The 14,204-nt window shown below is 40.9% G+C and overlaps 2 protein-coding genes across 7 annotated transcripts in view; one reads left to right on the top strand and one right to left on the bottom strand.

Annotated features, from left to right (window-relative positions):
• The window catches only part of zer1 (zyg-11 related, cell cycle regulator), a 31,534-nt gene extending 18,288 nt beyond the window's left edge, over positions 1–13,246 (bottom strand). For 2 of the 5 annotated variants that reach the window (XM_073052362.1, XM_073052367.1), the window contains exons 1-5: positions 13,128–13,242; positions 12,028–12,105; positions 9,072–9,308; positions 7,093–7,252; positions 2,833–3,272 (exon numbers count right to left, since the gene is read on the bottom strand). In XM_073052362.1, coding sequence (XP_072908463.1) covers positions 2,833–3,272; positions 7,093–7,252; positions 9,072–9,229 — 758 coding nt within the window. In that variant the 5' untranslated portion in view covers positions 9,230–9,308; positions 12,028–12,105; positions 13,128–13,242. Of the gene's footprint in view, positions 1–2,832; positions 3,273–7,092; positions 7,253–9,071; positions 9,309–12,027; positions 12,106–13,127 lie in introns of all 5 variants that reach the window. The other 3 variants (XM_073052364.1, XM_073052363.1, XM_073052365.1) reach the window with 3 other exon arrangements.
• Positions 13,247–13,293: 47 nt separating this feature from the next.
• tbc1d13 (TBC1 domain family, member 13) overlaps positions 13,294–14,204 on the top strand; it is a 39,927-nt gene continuing 39,016 nt past the window's right edge. The window contains exon 1 of one of the 2 annotated variants that reach the window (XM_073052368.1): positions 13,294–13,656. In XM_073052368.1, coding sequence (XP_072908469.1) covers positions 13,634–13,656 — 23 coding nt within the window. In that variant the 5' untranslated portion in view covers positions 13,294–13,633. The remainder of the gene's footprint in view (positions 13,657–14,204) is intronic. The other variant, XM_073052369.1, reaches the window with a different exon arrangement.

Raw genomic sequence — 14,204 nt, 5'->3', positions numbered from 1 at the left:
TCCAGGTCAGATTTCTGGTCTGCACTGACCAAGCTTAATTTGTTGAGAGTGACTAAGAAGCTCCGTTACTTGGCTTGCTGACACCCAATGATGCAAGTTCCATCTGACCCTAATAATACCTATGGAGGCAAGAGTGGGCAAATCAGAATTAACAATGGCTCTCCTTCAGAATCCAGGATCACAGTACACACAACTCACTCAATGTTCTCTTTGTGAATGGGCAAAGCATAGTCCACCTTGAAAGGAAGGATAACGTTATTAAACCCATCTTTAAGTTTATTTTATACTGTTGTTGATTTCTCTGAGGTTTGCTTACTTAAATAAAAATGGTTAACTTAGAAAAAATTAATTCTAATTGAAAGGCATTGAGTGGTACAGGCAAAAGACAACTAATTATAATACAGTCTAATCCAGGGGTTTCCAACCTTTTTTATGCCATGGACCCTTGTCATTAACCAAGGGATCTGTGGACCACAGGTTGGGAATCCTTGTGAGAGGGTGATATTGTCCAACAAAAGTAACTACATATTTTTCAGAAGTAAAGGATAGCAATTAAACAACATTAACCTTGTTACTGGAAATTTCTCTTGAATGTGTCAGTCAAGATTCCCCACTCAAAAAATATCAGAAAGTTGTGGGTTCAATTGCCACTCAGTCACTATGAGGATATAATCCAGCCAATTCTTCTTTGCATTGCTAAGGTACTTAGGCACTGTCTTTTGGATAAACTATGAAATATTTCTTTCTATAACAATTGTAAAAGAACCCATGACACAGGAGAGTCTTGCCGGTGTTCTAGCCAATATCTATGCTTTGACCAGCATCATGAAAACATATTATGTGTTTGTAATAATACTGTCTGAATAAAGTCACCCACATTGATTCAGAAGCCTGATAGTTGTAGGGTATTAACTGTTACTGTGGGTCCTACGGGGTTCTGTTCTTCCAGTCAGAAGGGGTAATGGCCTGGATGGAGGGGATTCTTGATGATGGATGCTCCTTTCTTGTGGCAGCACTCCATGTTAAATGTACTCAGCGGTGGGAGGGAGGCTTTGCCTGTGATGGACTGGGCTGTGTCCACCACTTTCTGTTTCTGTTCCTGGGCACTGGTGTTTCCCATACCCGACCATGACATTGCCAGTTAGGATACTCTCCACTGTGCAACCATGGAAGCTCGTCAAAGCTTTTGGTGACATGCTGAATCTCTGCAAGCTTCGAAGAAAGTAGATGAGCTGCTGTGCCTTCTTTGTGATGACACTTATGCGCTGGTCTCAGGACAGATCCTCTGAGAAAACGTCAAGGAATTTTTAGCTACTGACTCCCTCTACCTCCGTTCCCTTAATGAGGAATGATTCCAGCTTCTTCCCTTTGTAGTCGATAATCAACTTCTTGCGGACTTTGAGTGAGAGGTTATTGTTGTGGCTTCACTCAGCCAGATTTTCAATCTCCCTCCTATATGTTCTACATTTAGTTGTTTGTGGATGTTTACTGTGTGTAAACGGACCACTTTATTCCATAATATGTAAATACAGAGAACTCAGAAATTACTTAAAGGACATCCTGAAATTGTGAAAGGAGGAAGTTAAAATGCAAATCTTTCTTTTTATCCTAAATTATTCTAGATTGTTTAATGTCATTTCCGGTACACAAGTGTAAAGAAGAATGAAATAATTGATTCCCACCGCTGCCTGTAAGAAGTTTGTACGTTCTCCCCATGACCTCATCAGTTTCTTCCGGTTTCCTCCCACAGTCGAAAGACGTACTAGTTGGTAGGTTTATTGGTCATTGTAAATTGTCCCGTGATTAGGCTAGGAATATATTGGAGGATTGCGGAGTGACGTGGCTCGAAGGGCCAAAAAAGCCTATTCCACACTGTATCTCAACAAATAAATAAACCAATAAATAATGTGTTGCCTAACAAGTTTGAGAACAGTTAGGAAAAAATGCAAGTTTAGATCAGTAATAAGATTGAAACCATTACTTACGTTGGGGAATGACAGGAGCCTATGGAAAAGTACTTTGTTAAAAGTGAAGGCGGTGTTATATTAGGTGCTGCAACAATATATGATCAATCTCAGTAGCAATTTAAAGAGTGGTTCTTTAAAATTTCTTTCTATATAGTGACAAGCACACTACCTGAAACTTTTAGCAGGTCACTGCAGGGCATCTGGGGAATTCTGCTACTACCGTCCCTTACATCGACTTCTAGTCTGGTAAGGTCTCAGATTTTAAGTTTTCTTCTTTGTTTTAAAATCCCTTCAAAGTCTCATTCCACTTTATCTCTAAAATCTCCAGACATATCACCTTCCTTGAAGGCCTACACTTGATCAAATTTTGGGTCAAATTTTCTGTGACAGTAAAACTACCTGACCATTTTCAATTCCTAACGAATTAGTATCTGGCTCACACCGGGCTCCAGTGTCCACTACCCTTCACACAACAGGTCCCTTCCATCTCACCTGGTTCTATTTCCTGCATTCTTTTGAAATTTACCTGATCTTTGTTTCCCAGGTTTCCTTTGACTTAATTTACTGAGTTTACTGGACAATTTACTATTTTCATCTTTAAAAAAGTGAACTGAAAGAGTTGGAGAAATAACAAAAGGCACCGCCAGAGTTCTGAGCATTCTGGACTAAATGAGTTTTATGTACCTCATCTGACCTGGTATCAAACACTGTCCACTATCGGTCACATGAGATGCTGGGAATGCCGAACTATATTAAAGGGACTATTTAGTTATATTTCATTATTACTGAGACTAGGGAGAGCAACAATTAAGGTCTGAATTTCTAGGCCATCATGTGACCAAGATCTAGAAAAAATATCTCCTACCTGAGGTTAGTGAGCTGTAGGAGGACCCAGATGTGTTCCTCAGAGAGGTCCACATCGTACAGCACTAATGACCCAAGCCGCTTCTGCCACTGTAGCAAGAACTGGATGTCATTCAGCTGAACTCCAGAGAGGTCAAGTGAGGTCAGACTGGTCAGTGGCCGCAGGAGTCGGTCTACGTTCACTCCCTCAGTTAGATATCCCAGGTTGAGAAAACACAGCCGGTGGAAGCCAGTAAAGGTGAAGTCCTTAACAAGATCCTGCCGTGAGGAGTTCACCAGGCTGTTGTCCCCCTCGCAGCCGCCAGGATTCTCCTCTTCATAAAAAATGTTATTGCACCCAAACAGACTGAGTGACACCAGCGTGCTGCGGAAGTTATTAAGAGTCTGTAAGCTTTTGGCTGAGAGTCTGTCGCAGTTCACCAAACGAAGCTCAATGAGATCCTGAAGGATAGAGGAAAGGCAGATGTCATGTCACTGGAAAACGAGTCAACAAATACCAAATATAACATTGTCAACTGTAGCTTTACAATCGTTAATTAGCAAACTAATAATGCAGTGGTTATGTGATTGGAAAGGTTATGAAGAAACATATAGTCTAGAAGCCTGAAAGGGTGATCTTTAAACTTTAGCTATTAATCCAGGGAGTTTAACTGCAATAGTTTGAGAATTTAAAATAAAGTCCTCAGATAAATATCTGGTATCAGAAAAAGTGAGTCTGGATTAGTTGTAATTTTGCTGACAGAAGAATACTATTTGTCCTTATCTATTCTAGACCTGTGTGTGTTCTACACCCGTATCAACACAATTGACTTTGAACTGCACTCGGACCCTGCAAAACACTTACAAGTCAGAGTAGAGTTTATTATCATACGCACAAGTACACGTTTGCACTGGTGCAATGAAAACGGTATTGCAGCAGCACCCCAGGCACACAGCACATTTCAGGGCAAAAAAGATAAAAGCAATAATTAGTGGCCTTGGTAGTGACACCCATGCCTAGACTGAATATCATTAAAAAAGAAAAAGAGCCCCGAAATTGATGAATAGTTCAATTACTACCATTTTCCAGTTTATCGATTCAGTTGTCTCTCATGTTTTTCAGAATGTTTCATAATTTACATGTGATTTTATATACAGCAAAAGAGTTATGTTTTGAAATTTTTGACAAGGTCCTACCTTCTTATCTCAACCATTTTCAAAAATAAAATCAGAATCAGAATTAATATCACCAACATACATTGTGAAATTTGTTAACTTTGTGGAAGCAGTACAATGCATGATAAATATAGAAACAAACTGAATTATAGTAAATACATAAATGTAGATCACAGTACTATTATTAAACAACCCTGAGATTCATCTCCATGTCATGAAACAAAGAAACCGAAAAACAAACCCATACTGTCAAACACCCAATGTGCAGAGTGACAAAAAACACATAATGCCCACAAAAAGAACCCATAAAAAAACTGTCAACCCAACGTGCAGAGAAAAAAAAACACAAGCAAATAGCATTCTGAAGTCTGCAAGAGACTTCCGTTATAATAGTTAAAATATATAGTGCACAAAAATAAATTTAAAAAAAACTAGTGAGGTAGTATTCACGGGTTCAATGTCCATTTAGAAATCAGATGGTGGAGGGGAAGAAGCTGTTCCTGAATCGCTGAGTATGTGCCTTCAGGCTTCTGTATCTCCTTCCTGATGGTAACAGTGAGATGAGGGCATTTCCTGGACGGTGGGGGCCTTAATGATGGACGCCACCTTCCAGAGGTATTGCTCCTTGAAGATGTCTTGGAAACTACAGAGGCTGGTACCCATGATGGAGCTGACTACATTTACAGCTCTCTGCAACTTACTTTGATCCTGTGCAGTACCTCACCCCCCACCTCCACACATACCATACACTGATGCAGCCAGTCAGAATGCTCTCCACGGTACATCTGTAAAAGTTGGAGTGCTTTACGTGACAATCTAAATCTCCTCAAAATCCTAATGAAATATAGCTGCTATCTTGCCTTCTTTATAGCTGCATCAATATGTTGTGACCAGGTTAGATCTTCAGAGATCTTGAAACCTAGGAACCTGAAACTGCTCACTCTCTCTTTTTCTGATCCTTCTATGAGGATTGGTTTATGTTCCCCCGTCTTTATCCTTCCTGAAGTTCACAATCAGATTCTTGGTCTAAATATAGTTGAGTGCAAAGTTGTTGCTACCACAGCACTCAACACGCTGGTTTATCTTGCTTCTGTACACCCTCTCTGCATGAGATTCTGCCAACAATGGTTGTATCATCAGAAAGCTTATAGATGGCATTTGAGCTATGCCTAGCCACACAGTCATGGACATAGAGAGAGTAGAACAGAGGCTAAGCATACATCCCTGTGGTGCGCTAGTGTCGACTGTCAGCGAGGTGGACATGTTACTTCCAATCTGCACAAAATGTAGTCTTCCAGTTAGGAAATAGAAGATCCCGTTGCAGAGAGAGGTAAGGAGGCCCAGGTTCTGCAGCTTTTCGATCAGCAGTGTAGGAATGATGGCGTTGAACGCTGAGCTATGGTCAATAAACAGCATCCTGACGCAGGTGTTTGTATTGTCCAGGTGATCCAAGGCAATGTGGAGAGCCACTGAGGTTACATCTGCTTTAGACCTATTCAAAATGATATTTGTTCTATTCAAAACGATAACAGCAGCAGTAAAGAAAATGTAATAAAGATTTACCAGGATATAGCCAGAATGAAGGGGGTTGTAAATATCAGAAAATATGGAAACTTGTTTTTTCTCCCCTGGAAGAAAGCATCTTCCTGATCGAGGTCTTTGAAATTGTGAAGTAACTCTTTCCACATATTGGCTTCTCCAGGAGAAGAGGTTGTTAATATAAGAAAGTCACTATAAGAATTTAGAAAGAACATCTCATGAGTGGTGAAAATGGTGAACTAATTGCTGCACACCAAGGTAAAGCAGAGAGCTGATGAATCTAAGAAGAAGCTTGATGTATATGTAAGGAATGCATATGTAAGCGAAAGGTGGATTGCAGGCACTGTGCTGCATCTACTACAAATGCCATTCAAATTCAAACTCCAGCCTTAATTAATTTTCCACTCACAATTCCTTAGCCTACCATAGTCCAGAAATTGAACTAGAAAACAAAACCTTTTTTAATGATGAGTAAATCACATTTGGTCACATTCCGAAGTTCTTGTGGTATTCCTGGCAAAATACCATGCTTTGGAAAATTGGACACTTCCAGTCATGATTCATCCAAACATTGGTGAAACAACATATGATAATGTCACCAATGTGAGCAGCACACACTTTTGACTTAACAACAGAATTTGGATCAAAACGTTGCAACCCATTATCTTTGTTTTTCCATTCCCAATAAAACATGGAGCTAGTCACACAAGTTAGGAATTGTATTTGAATTATAGTCTTCCTTATCATGTTATTCTTATCTTCAATCATTCCCACTCAGTGACCAATTCAGTAGGTACTTCCTGCATCTAATAAAGTGGCCACTGAGTTTTTGTTTGTGGTCTCCGCTACTGTAACCCACCTACTTCAAGGTTCAACGAGTTACACATTCAGAGATGGTCTTCTGCACACCACTGTTGTAATGTGTGGTTATTTGAGTTACCATTGCCTTCCTGTCAGCTTGAACCGGTCTGGCCATTCTCCTCTGACCTCTCTCATTAACGTTTCCGCCCACAGAACCACTGCTCACTGGATTTTTTTTGTTTTTCACACCATTCTCTGTAAACTCTGTGTTTTACACATATTATAATAATAGGAATATTCCAGGTTTGATCTTCAGTCTAAATTGATTTCAACGTAGGTGCATTGGGAATACCAAACTGGTCTTGGTCACTCTGATTGGGGAAGGAAGAATTCAGCACAACTTCCATTGCTGAGCCTGACTTAGCTTTGTGGCTATGTGGATAGAATTAGGACTAGTTATAAATTCCTTTTCTCAAACAAGAGCTTGTCAGCTGTCTCTGAGGGAGACCAGGTACTGTGAAATTAAGCCCCTGATGTGAAGTCAGAACCATGTGAATGGATGATTGTTGAAACAAGGCAACTACAGATTGTCCATTTTGAAATACTTAGCCTAAATATTTTCTTTTCACGTTCAGCTGAAAGAGATTGTGTGTGTGTTCAAGAAACAAATACCACAATGTCAGATTAAAATGTGCCACATTTCTGGAAGAGAGGAGGATTAGAGAGAGACTGGGTGAGTGACAAAAATATATAACGTCACTCATACTTGTTTAGAAAATGCCAACAAGTCCTCATCCTGAATGACATCGTCATGAATCCCCCTCAAGTGTACGTGAGTCAGTCGAGTACTCCGATGGTCTGAGAACAAACTAAAGAAACTGAAGTTCACGGGGAAGCTGTTGTCTGTATTCACGAGGTCCATATACCTAGAGAAAGCACAAGAGATGGTATGAGCTTTTTGAAACTGACTTAACCTCAGAATTGGGGGGAAAAAAAGTGTTTGAGGGTTTAGGAGAATATGAGAATAAAATATTCTTAGGATTCCACCATCCTTCATTAAAAAATGCTACATCTTTCCTTCATTTCCATCCAACCACAGTCTTTTAGCATCTCAGTCAAACCAGCCCTCAATAATCTAAACTCAAATTTATGCATCAGAGTTACATACTTTAACTTTGCAAAGATAGTTTTACCCAGTTTCCTCTTAAATCTATCTGTGAATTTTCCCTCAACTGCTCCACGTAGTGGTGAGATTCCTATTTTTATCATTCCCTTGTGGAAGAATTTCTCCCATTTTATTAAGTATATTAGTGAGCTATGTTAGAAGCAAAACACATCAGAACTCTTGCCACACAGTTTTTGAAATCTCGAGTTCTCTGCAATTAAAAAGGCTAGAAGTGCTGGAGGTCAATTAAAGCTTTTACCATTGAGGCCAGTAGATTTCTATGGGTGGATATGTCATAGATCCTGGAGCAAAGAAGTGAAAATTCAGTTGAGATAAATATCATGCATAGTAGAAAGGCTTGTAGGGTTGGCTTCTCTCTGCTTTGTGTTAGATGGGCTGATTGGATCTTACCACTTTGGTCACTTCCTTTTTTGAAATTATTATTTATTTATTAATTTTTAGAAATTACAAAGAATAAATGTGATGATAAAATAGTAAGAAAAATAATATTAACCCTCCCCCCTCCCCCCCCTTAACTCTTATCTAAAGAAAGAAAAAAAGGAAAGAAGAGAAAGATTGCCTGGATATCGGAGGATCCCCACATGCTCCATGGAGTTCAAAATAATTTTGATATTTATTTTTACTTTCCCCCATTACTTTATAATTTTATCTTCAAAGGACCTATGTATTTAATCCTATCTTTTGTAAGTATGGGAACCAAAATTTCAAATATATATCATATTCATTTCTTAGATTGTACGTATTTTTTTCAAGTGGAAGGTCACTTCCTTTTGTATCATTTCCCGTTTCTGTAAGCCACAGAAACCTGAAGATCTTAATCTTGTTCTGCTCTTCAATCTGTCTTGGCCAATCGGCACCTTAACTTCTGCCAACTTTTATTGTTTCTTACCCACATAAAGTCCTTGTCCAACAAAATAAATTTTGGTTTTGGAGTTATCAAGTTACTGGTAGTCATAACAACTTACAGGAGAGCTAAATAAAACTTTCATTTTTTAATGACCTTTCGTTATCTTGGATATCACAAGACCACAAGACACAAGAGCATCAACACCATTCAGCCCATCAAATCTGTTCTGTCGTTCAACCATGGCGGATTTTCTTCTCTCAACCTCATTTACCTACCTTTACTTCCTTACCAATTAAGTTTCAATGTTTCATCCTCCTGAACTCAATTGAGCACAAGATCAAAGCCATCAGAAGTTTTTCAAAAGTTAAGCCTTTCATTCCAGGCATCATTCTTGGGGAGCTTCCCCAGACCTTCTCCAAGGCCAGCACAGCTTTCCTTACATACAGGCCTAACATATTTCAAATGTGATTTGATGAATCCCTTATAAAGCCTCAAAATACTTTATACTTTAAAGAACTTTTAAAATATTACTGCATTCTAATATAAGACATCTAATAGCTAATGTGGACAGGGCAAAGCCCTATATACAGCAATAGCATCCCAGATTTTCTCTATCCTACAGATTAAGAAGTATTTCCTGACATCACCATCCTGAATGACATCATCTCTCAGTCACCTTTCACCTCCTTCCAATTCTGTACTTGAAACTCACATATTGACAAGACGGTTACAGATCTCACTGGGAAGAAAGATATCGGGGTGCAGTCGCAGCGTCTCATTGTCTTGCATGTAGCACAGAGTTCCTTCCAGGTTCCACAAGCAATACTTGGTGCACAGAGTCATCAGCGAGTCAGGGCTGTAAGATGCCATGTCTGGAGCACCCTCCACCTCTTTCACAGCCAGTGAGTGGTGCGACGGTGCCTGCGGCTACACAGACATCGGGAGAGAGCTGTGGAAGATGAAAGCGTAATGCAAACCAGTCTCAATTACAAGGATGTCATATTTTTACTATTTACAGTATATCAAATGAAATTATATACTTAAATATCTTTCATCACAGGAGGAGGTAATTTGGCCTATGATTTATGTAAGAGCATACCAATTAACTGTCTTCAAGCTTTCCTTTCCTTGGGCTGGTCTATGCTCTGTCCAGATAATTATTTTTAAACTTGGAAATTTATGAGTGAATTGTGTTGCAACATTTTACTGTCTTAAGCAATGCTTTTTTTTTAACTGGATTGACATTCTTTCATTTACAATTGGAATAGCTTCAAACAATTCATTAAACTATAAACAAAGTGAATAAACTGAAGTTACATGTTATTAGGCTACACGTGCTGTGTATCGTCCAACAACACGACAGGCAACCTGTACTTTCGAGAGATACTGCTAGCCTCGCTGCAACTGCACTCCTTACGTATCAGAGAAGATAAGGCACGATCTAGCAGAACTGTTCAAAGTTATGATGGGCTTGGGCAGGTAAATAAAAAACAACTTTTTCCATTAACAGGTATGTAGCCCAGAAACTAGAGGTGCAAATTTCAGATAACAGCATAATCAGATTGGGTGATGAGATTTATAAACCAAAATACGTATTAGTATTTAATGGAAAGCTGAATGAATACATAAGGGAAAAAGGAATAAACAATCATGGCAACAGCTTTTCAGTATCAGAGAATGTATACAGTATACAACTTGAAATTCTTACTCTTCTCAGATATCCACAAAAAAACCAGAAGAGAACCCCAAAGAATGAATGACAGAAAAATGTTACAACCCCATTTGAAAATGTATATGGGAAAAGGTTGTCCCATTTCTTTCCTGGTCATTCTATGAATTGTTAAGCACTTAAATAGTTTGGAAACCAAGTGGTTTGCTGGCCTTTATTGCAAGATTTGACTACACAGGTTGAGACGTCTTACTTCAAACGTCTGGTTTGGCTGTCTCCAGAATACATTTCTGGTCTTCCTACCCGAGAAGGGATTTCTTTACTATAGAGGAATTAATCAGATTGATTCCTTTGTTGTACGAGAAAATATTACACAGGGTCTTTTACTCCCAAGTTTATAAAAACAAGAGGCAATCTTACTGAAACATACAGGACCCCCTCCCCCCCACACACAAGGTTATGAACACCTGACTTATGTGCAGCCTTTACATGTTTACGAGCATTTGGGAGATTGTTGGGATGGATTTGCCAGTTGCTACGAAGCTGCAGGCATTTTCTGCCACTTGGGAACTCAAATCCCATCAGATTTCCCACTGCCATCTGTCAGGGTTATGAACAGTTCAGAGAAATAGAATCCTTACATAAGCTGGAGAACACTTGTACAAACATTTTCAGAGATCAGTGGGGTACATAACAGGAAACTAGGGATCACAACCTCAAGATATGGCCATTCAGGGCTGAGTTAAGAACACACACGCATGCACACAAAATGCTGGAGGAATTCAGCAGGTCTGGCAACATCTATGCAGAGGAATAAACAGTTGACATTTAGGGCTGGGACCCTTCATCATAAGTGCTGATGAAGGCACTTGGTCTGAAATGTTGACTGTTTTTTCCCTTTCCATTGATGCTGCCTAACCTTCTGAGCTTTTTTGGAATTTTGTGTGTGTTGCTCTGGCTTTCCAGCATCTGCAGAATCTCTTGTGATTAAAAGTTAAGAAGAAACTCCTTTACTCAGAGAGCAGTGAACCTTTGGAATTCTCTGCCCAAGACTACCATGGTTTCTCAGTATATTCAAGACAGATTAAAGGAATCAAAGAACACAACACAGAAAATGGTGCCAAGGTAAAAGAAATGCCATGACTGTAATAGGCACGATGGGCTGTGTGATCTACACCTGTTTCTATTTCTATGTTGCCTATCATTAAGATTCATTAAACCACTATTGTAGGAACCAAAACAGCCAATCAGAACCCCCAAATCACCAATGAAATAAATAATTTGATTTTTTTTTGAGATGTCTAAATTGGAATAAGTATTGCCCAGTTCCGGTTCTGAATTTATCTATTCTTCAAATCTTATACATTTGCCTGGTAGGGCAGTATAAAGCTTCACCAGAAAAGCACATTTCCAATAATGTAGCATTCTTGACGGTGTGTTTACAGTGCCAGCCTTAATTGCCCCATTGAATTCACAACTTCCTCCTTCAAGGGTGAACTCTCTGAACAAAAAATGACAATTGCTGAATATTGCTCGGTACTCAAGCAATCGCATGCACCTACCCACAGGGCAGGGCTCTGCATTCAATCAATCAAGACACAGCATTCAGGCTCCAGTTAATTATGCACATAGCTTTTCACCCAACCAATGAGAGACAGGGGTCTGTATCCTGTCAACTGTGGAGCAAGGCATCATACCCAATCAAAGCAAAAACACAATATATCAGAGGATTTCAGTGGATCAAGCAGCATCAGTAGATGGAAAGGAACAGTTGATGTTTTGGCTTGACCCAAGACATCAACTATCTCTTTGGCCTGCAGATGCTACTTAACCCGCTGAGTTCCTTTAGCGATTTTTTTTTGTTTCAGTTTACAGCATCTGCAGAGTCTTGTGTCTCCATACCAACCAAAGATTATATTGGACTGGGGTCATGCGCAATTGACTGTGGTGAAAGAGGGTCTCGTAGTTAATCAAATTTCAGCAATGATTCTGTACCTACCAATCACTGTCAAAGATCCAAGCAATTTTTTTTGCATAGCTAATTCCTTGTTTGAATGGCTTTTCGCTGCAGGAAAATCTAGGTGGGAGTAGATTGGTTGTAAGTTAGCTATTGATGGCTTAGATTTCCCACATTACCTCTCTCTCTTCTCTAACTAGGCCTCCATTATTCATTGACTCAAAGGTTCAACCCACACAATCACAAAATTACTCCCCATCAATTTTTGGACCCCATACACAAAAAACCAACATATCCCCCTCTCAGTCATGACCCAAGATTTCATTACTACCACAGCAATCTACCAATTACTTCACTCCCCTTACGACTTGTAAGCTAAATACCTGTACCTTCTCTTCTCCAACACCTCCCCCATCAGACCACCTCTAACTTTCCCTCCCTCCTCGAACCCTTACTGACTCCTCTCCAGACGATCCCCCTGCCCCGACTCCCCCCACTCTTACACACCTCCGTCCTGATTCAACCCCCAGACCCTCCCCTGCCCCGATTCCCCCTTCAGATTCTCCCCTGTCCCGACATCTCCCCTTCATTTTCCTTCAGATCCTCACTCATCCGCAACTCACTTCCCAAAACCCTCCCCCTGCCCCGATACACGCCCACATCTTCCCCTGCTCTAACTCAGCCCCCAGACCCTTCTCCTGCCCAAACCATCCTCTAAGAACCTCCTCCTACCCCGACTCACCCGAGAAGACCCTCCTCTCAGTCCCAACTCTCTCCCTTCAGTCTGTCCTCTTCTCGAACTCCCTCAGACTCACCATCGGACACTCTCCCTTCCTCTTCTCCCCGATCCCCCATCCAACACCCCTCTTTTTCCGCCGCGACTCCCTCAAACACCCGATTCCCTTTCTGTCGCCCTCCACTCCTTGCACAGCAGATCAAACATCTCACTCTCCCGTCGCAGCCCCAACCCCTCGCACTTTATGCCCCTCACTCCGGCACCCACGGCGGCTGACAGGCTCCCACTTCACTCCCAGGCCCCGCTCCGTTCACGATCCTCTGCCACCTCGGTTGTCAGGTTACCCGGGTCTCAGTTTTCACCACCTCCTATCTCCCATCCCCAGGCGGGTCACAACAACACTCACCTCCACCTCCACCTCCCCCTGCTCCTCCGCCGATTTTTGTTTGTGAAAAATAACCTTCTTTTCATGTAGAACTCGCTCCACGGCTTTCAGCAAACTCCAGCTCCACTTCCGGGTCAGCCTGTCAGCCGCGAACTACGTCCGGTGTGAAGTCGGTCCGTCCTCCTCAGAGGGGAAACGCAGAGCAAAGCCACAACTTAAAGGCTACGCCGCTAATGTAACAACAGCTTCAGCTATCTCATGTTGCATCTGATTCCGTTATTTCTTTTTGTGTGTGTATGAGTGAAATGGATGTGAGTCGACCAAAACATTGCTAATTTAGCCTCAGAGATATCTCTATATTAGAGGTATTTCCACTCTGAGTAAATCCTTATAAATGCCGAATTTACAAAATCGACTATCCCTCGGTGGAGAGAATTGATCAATTTCGTCAGTATTACTCTTGCCGGACTTTAATATTAACGGGACAGGTTTCCGGTAGAGTTGCGGTTGGGAATTAGGAAGTCAACATGTCGACTCTGTACAAGAACAGGTGAGGAGCTGATAATGGAAGTAGGTCTGTGAATGGTGGATCTTTGGTTGAACACGTACAGGGCTTCGTTGCTGGCTGCGAGCACTCCTGAAAGACTCCCATGAACTGCTGAGGCTCCTCCAGGGGTAGGGCGACGAGACAAACTCAGAGCACTTGGAGAAACTGGATGATCTCCAGGCCAGCAGTTATGCTCCAGCAGAGTCCGTGGTCAGCAGTTTAACTCAGTCTTTAATTGTTTAACTCAATCTTGCGTATACCTTCACTTCAGTATGTTAAAATCCATAGGGAAGCACCCCCTAGATGTGTCATGTTTTTCATCTTTAAATTTATAGTGTCTTGTGAAACTTGAACATTAGCCTTCTGTTCCCCAAATGACTCAAAACGCTTATCTTTGCTACAAGTGCTGACCAAATCTATTTTCAGATTTCCAGCTCACGGATTCGTATGCTGTTCTTAGTTTGCAGCCGATCAAAATTTTCAACATAGTGGTTGGACATTTGTAAAATGTGAAATCCAGGGTTCTTAGTTGACTGAATTTCGAAAGAACA

Source organism: Hemitrygon akajei, chromosome 7, assembly GCF_048418815.1.
Source record: "Hemitrygon akajei chromosome 7, sHemAka1.3, whole genome shotgun sequence".
Lineage (NCBI taxonomy): Eukaryota > Metazoa > Chordata > Chondrichthyes > Myliobatiformes > Dasyatidae > Hemitrygon > Hemitrygon akajei.
This window is presented reverse-complemented; position numbering and strand designations above follow the sequence as displayed.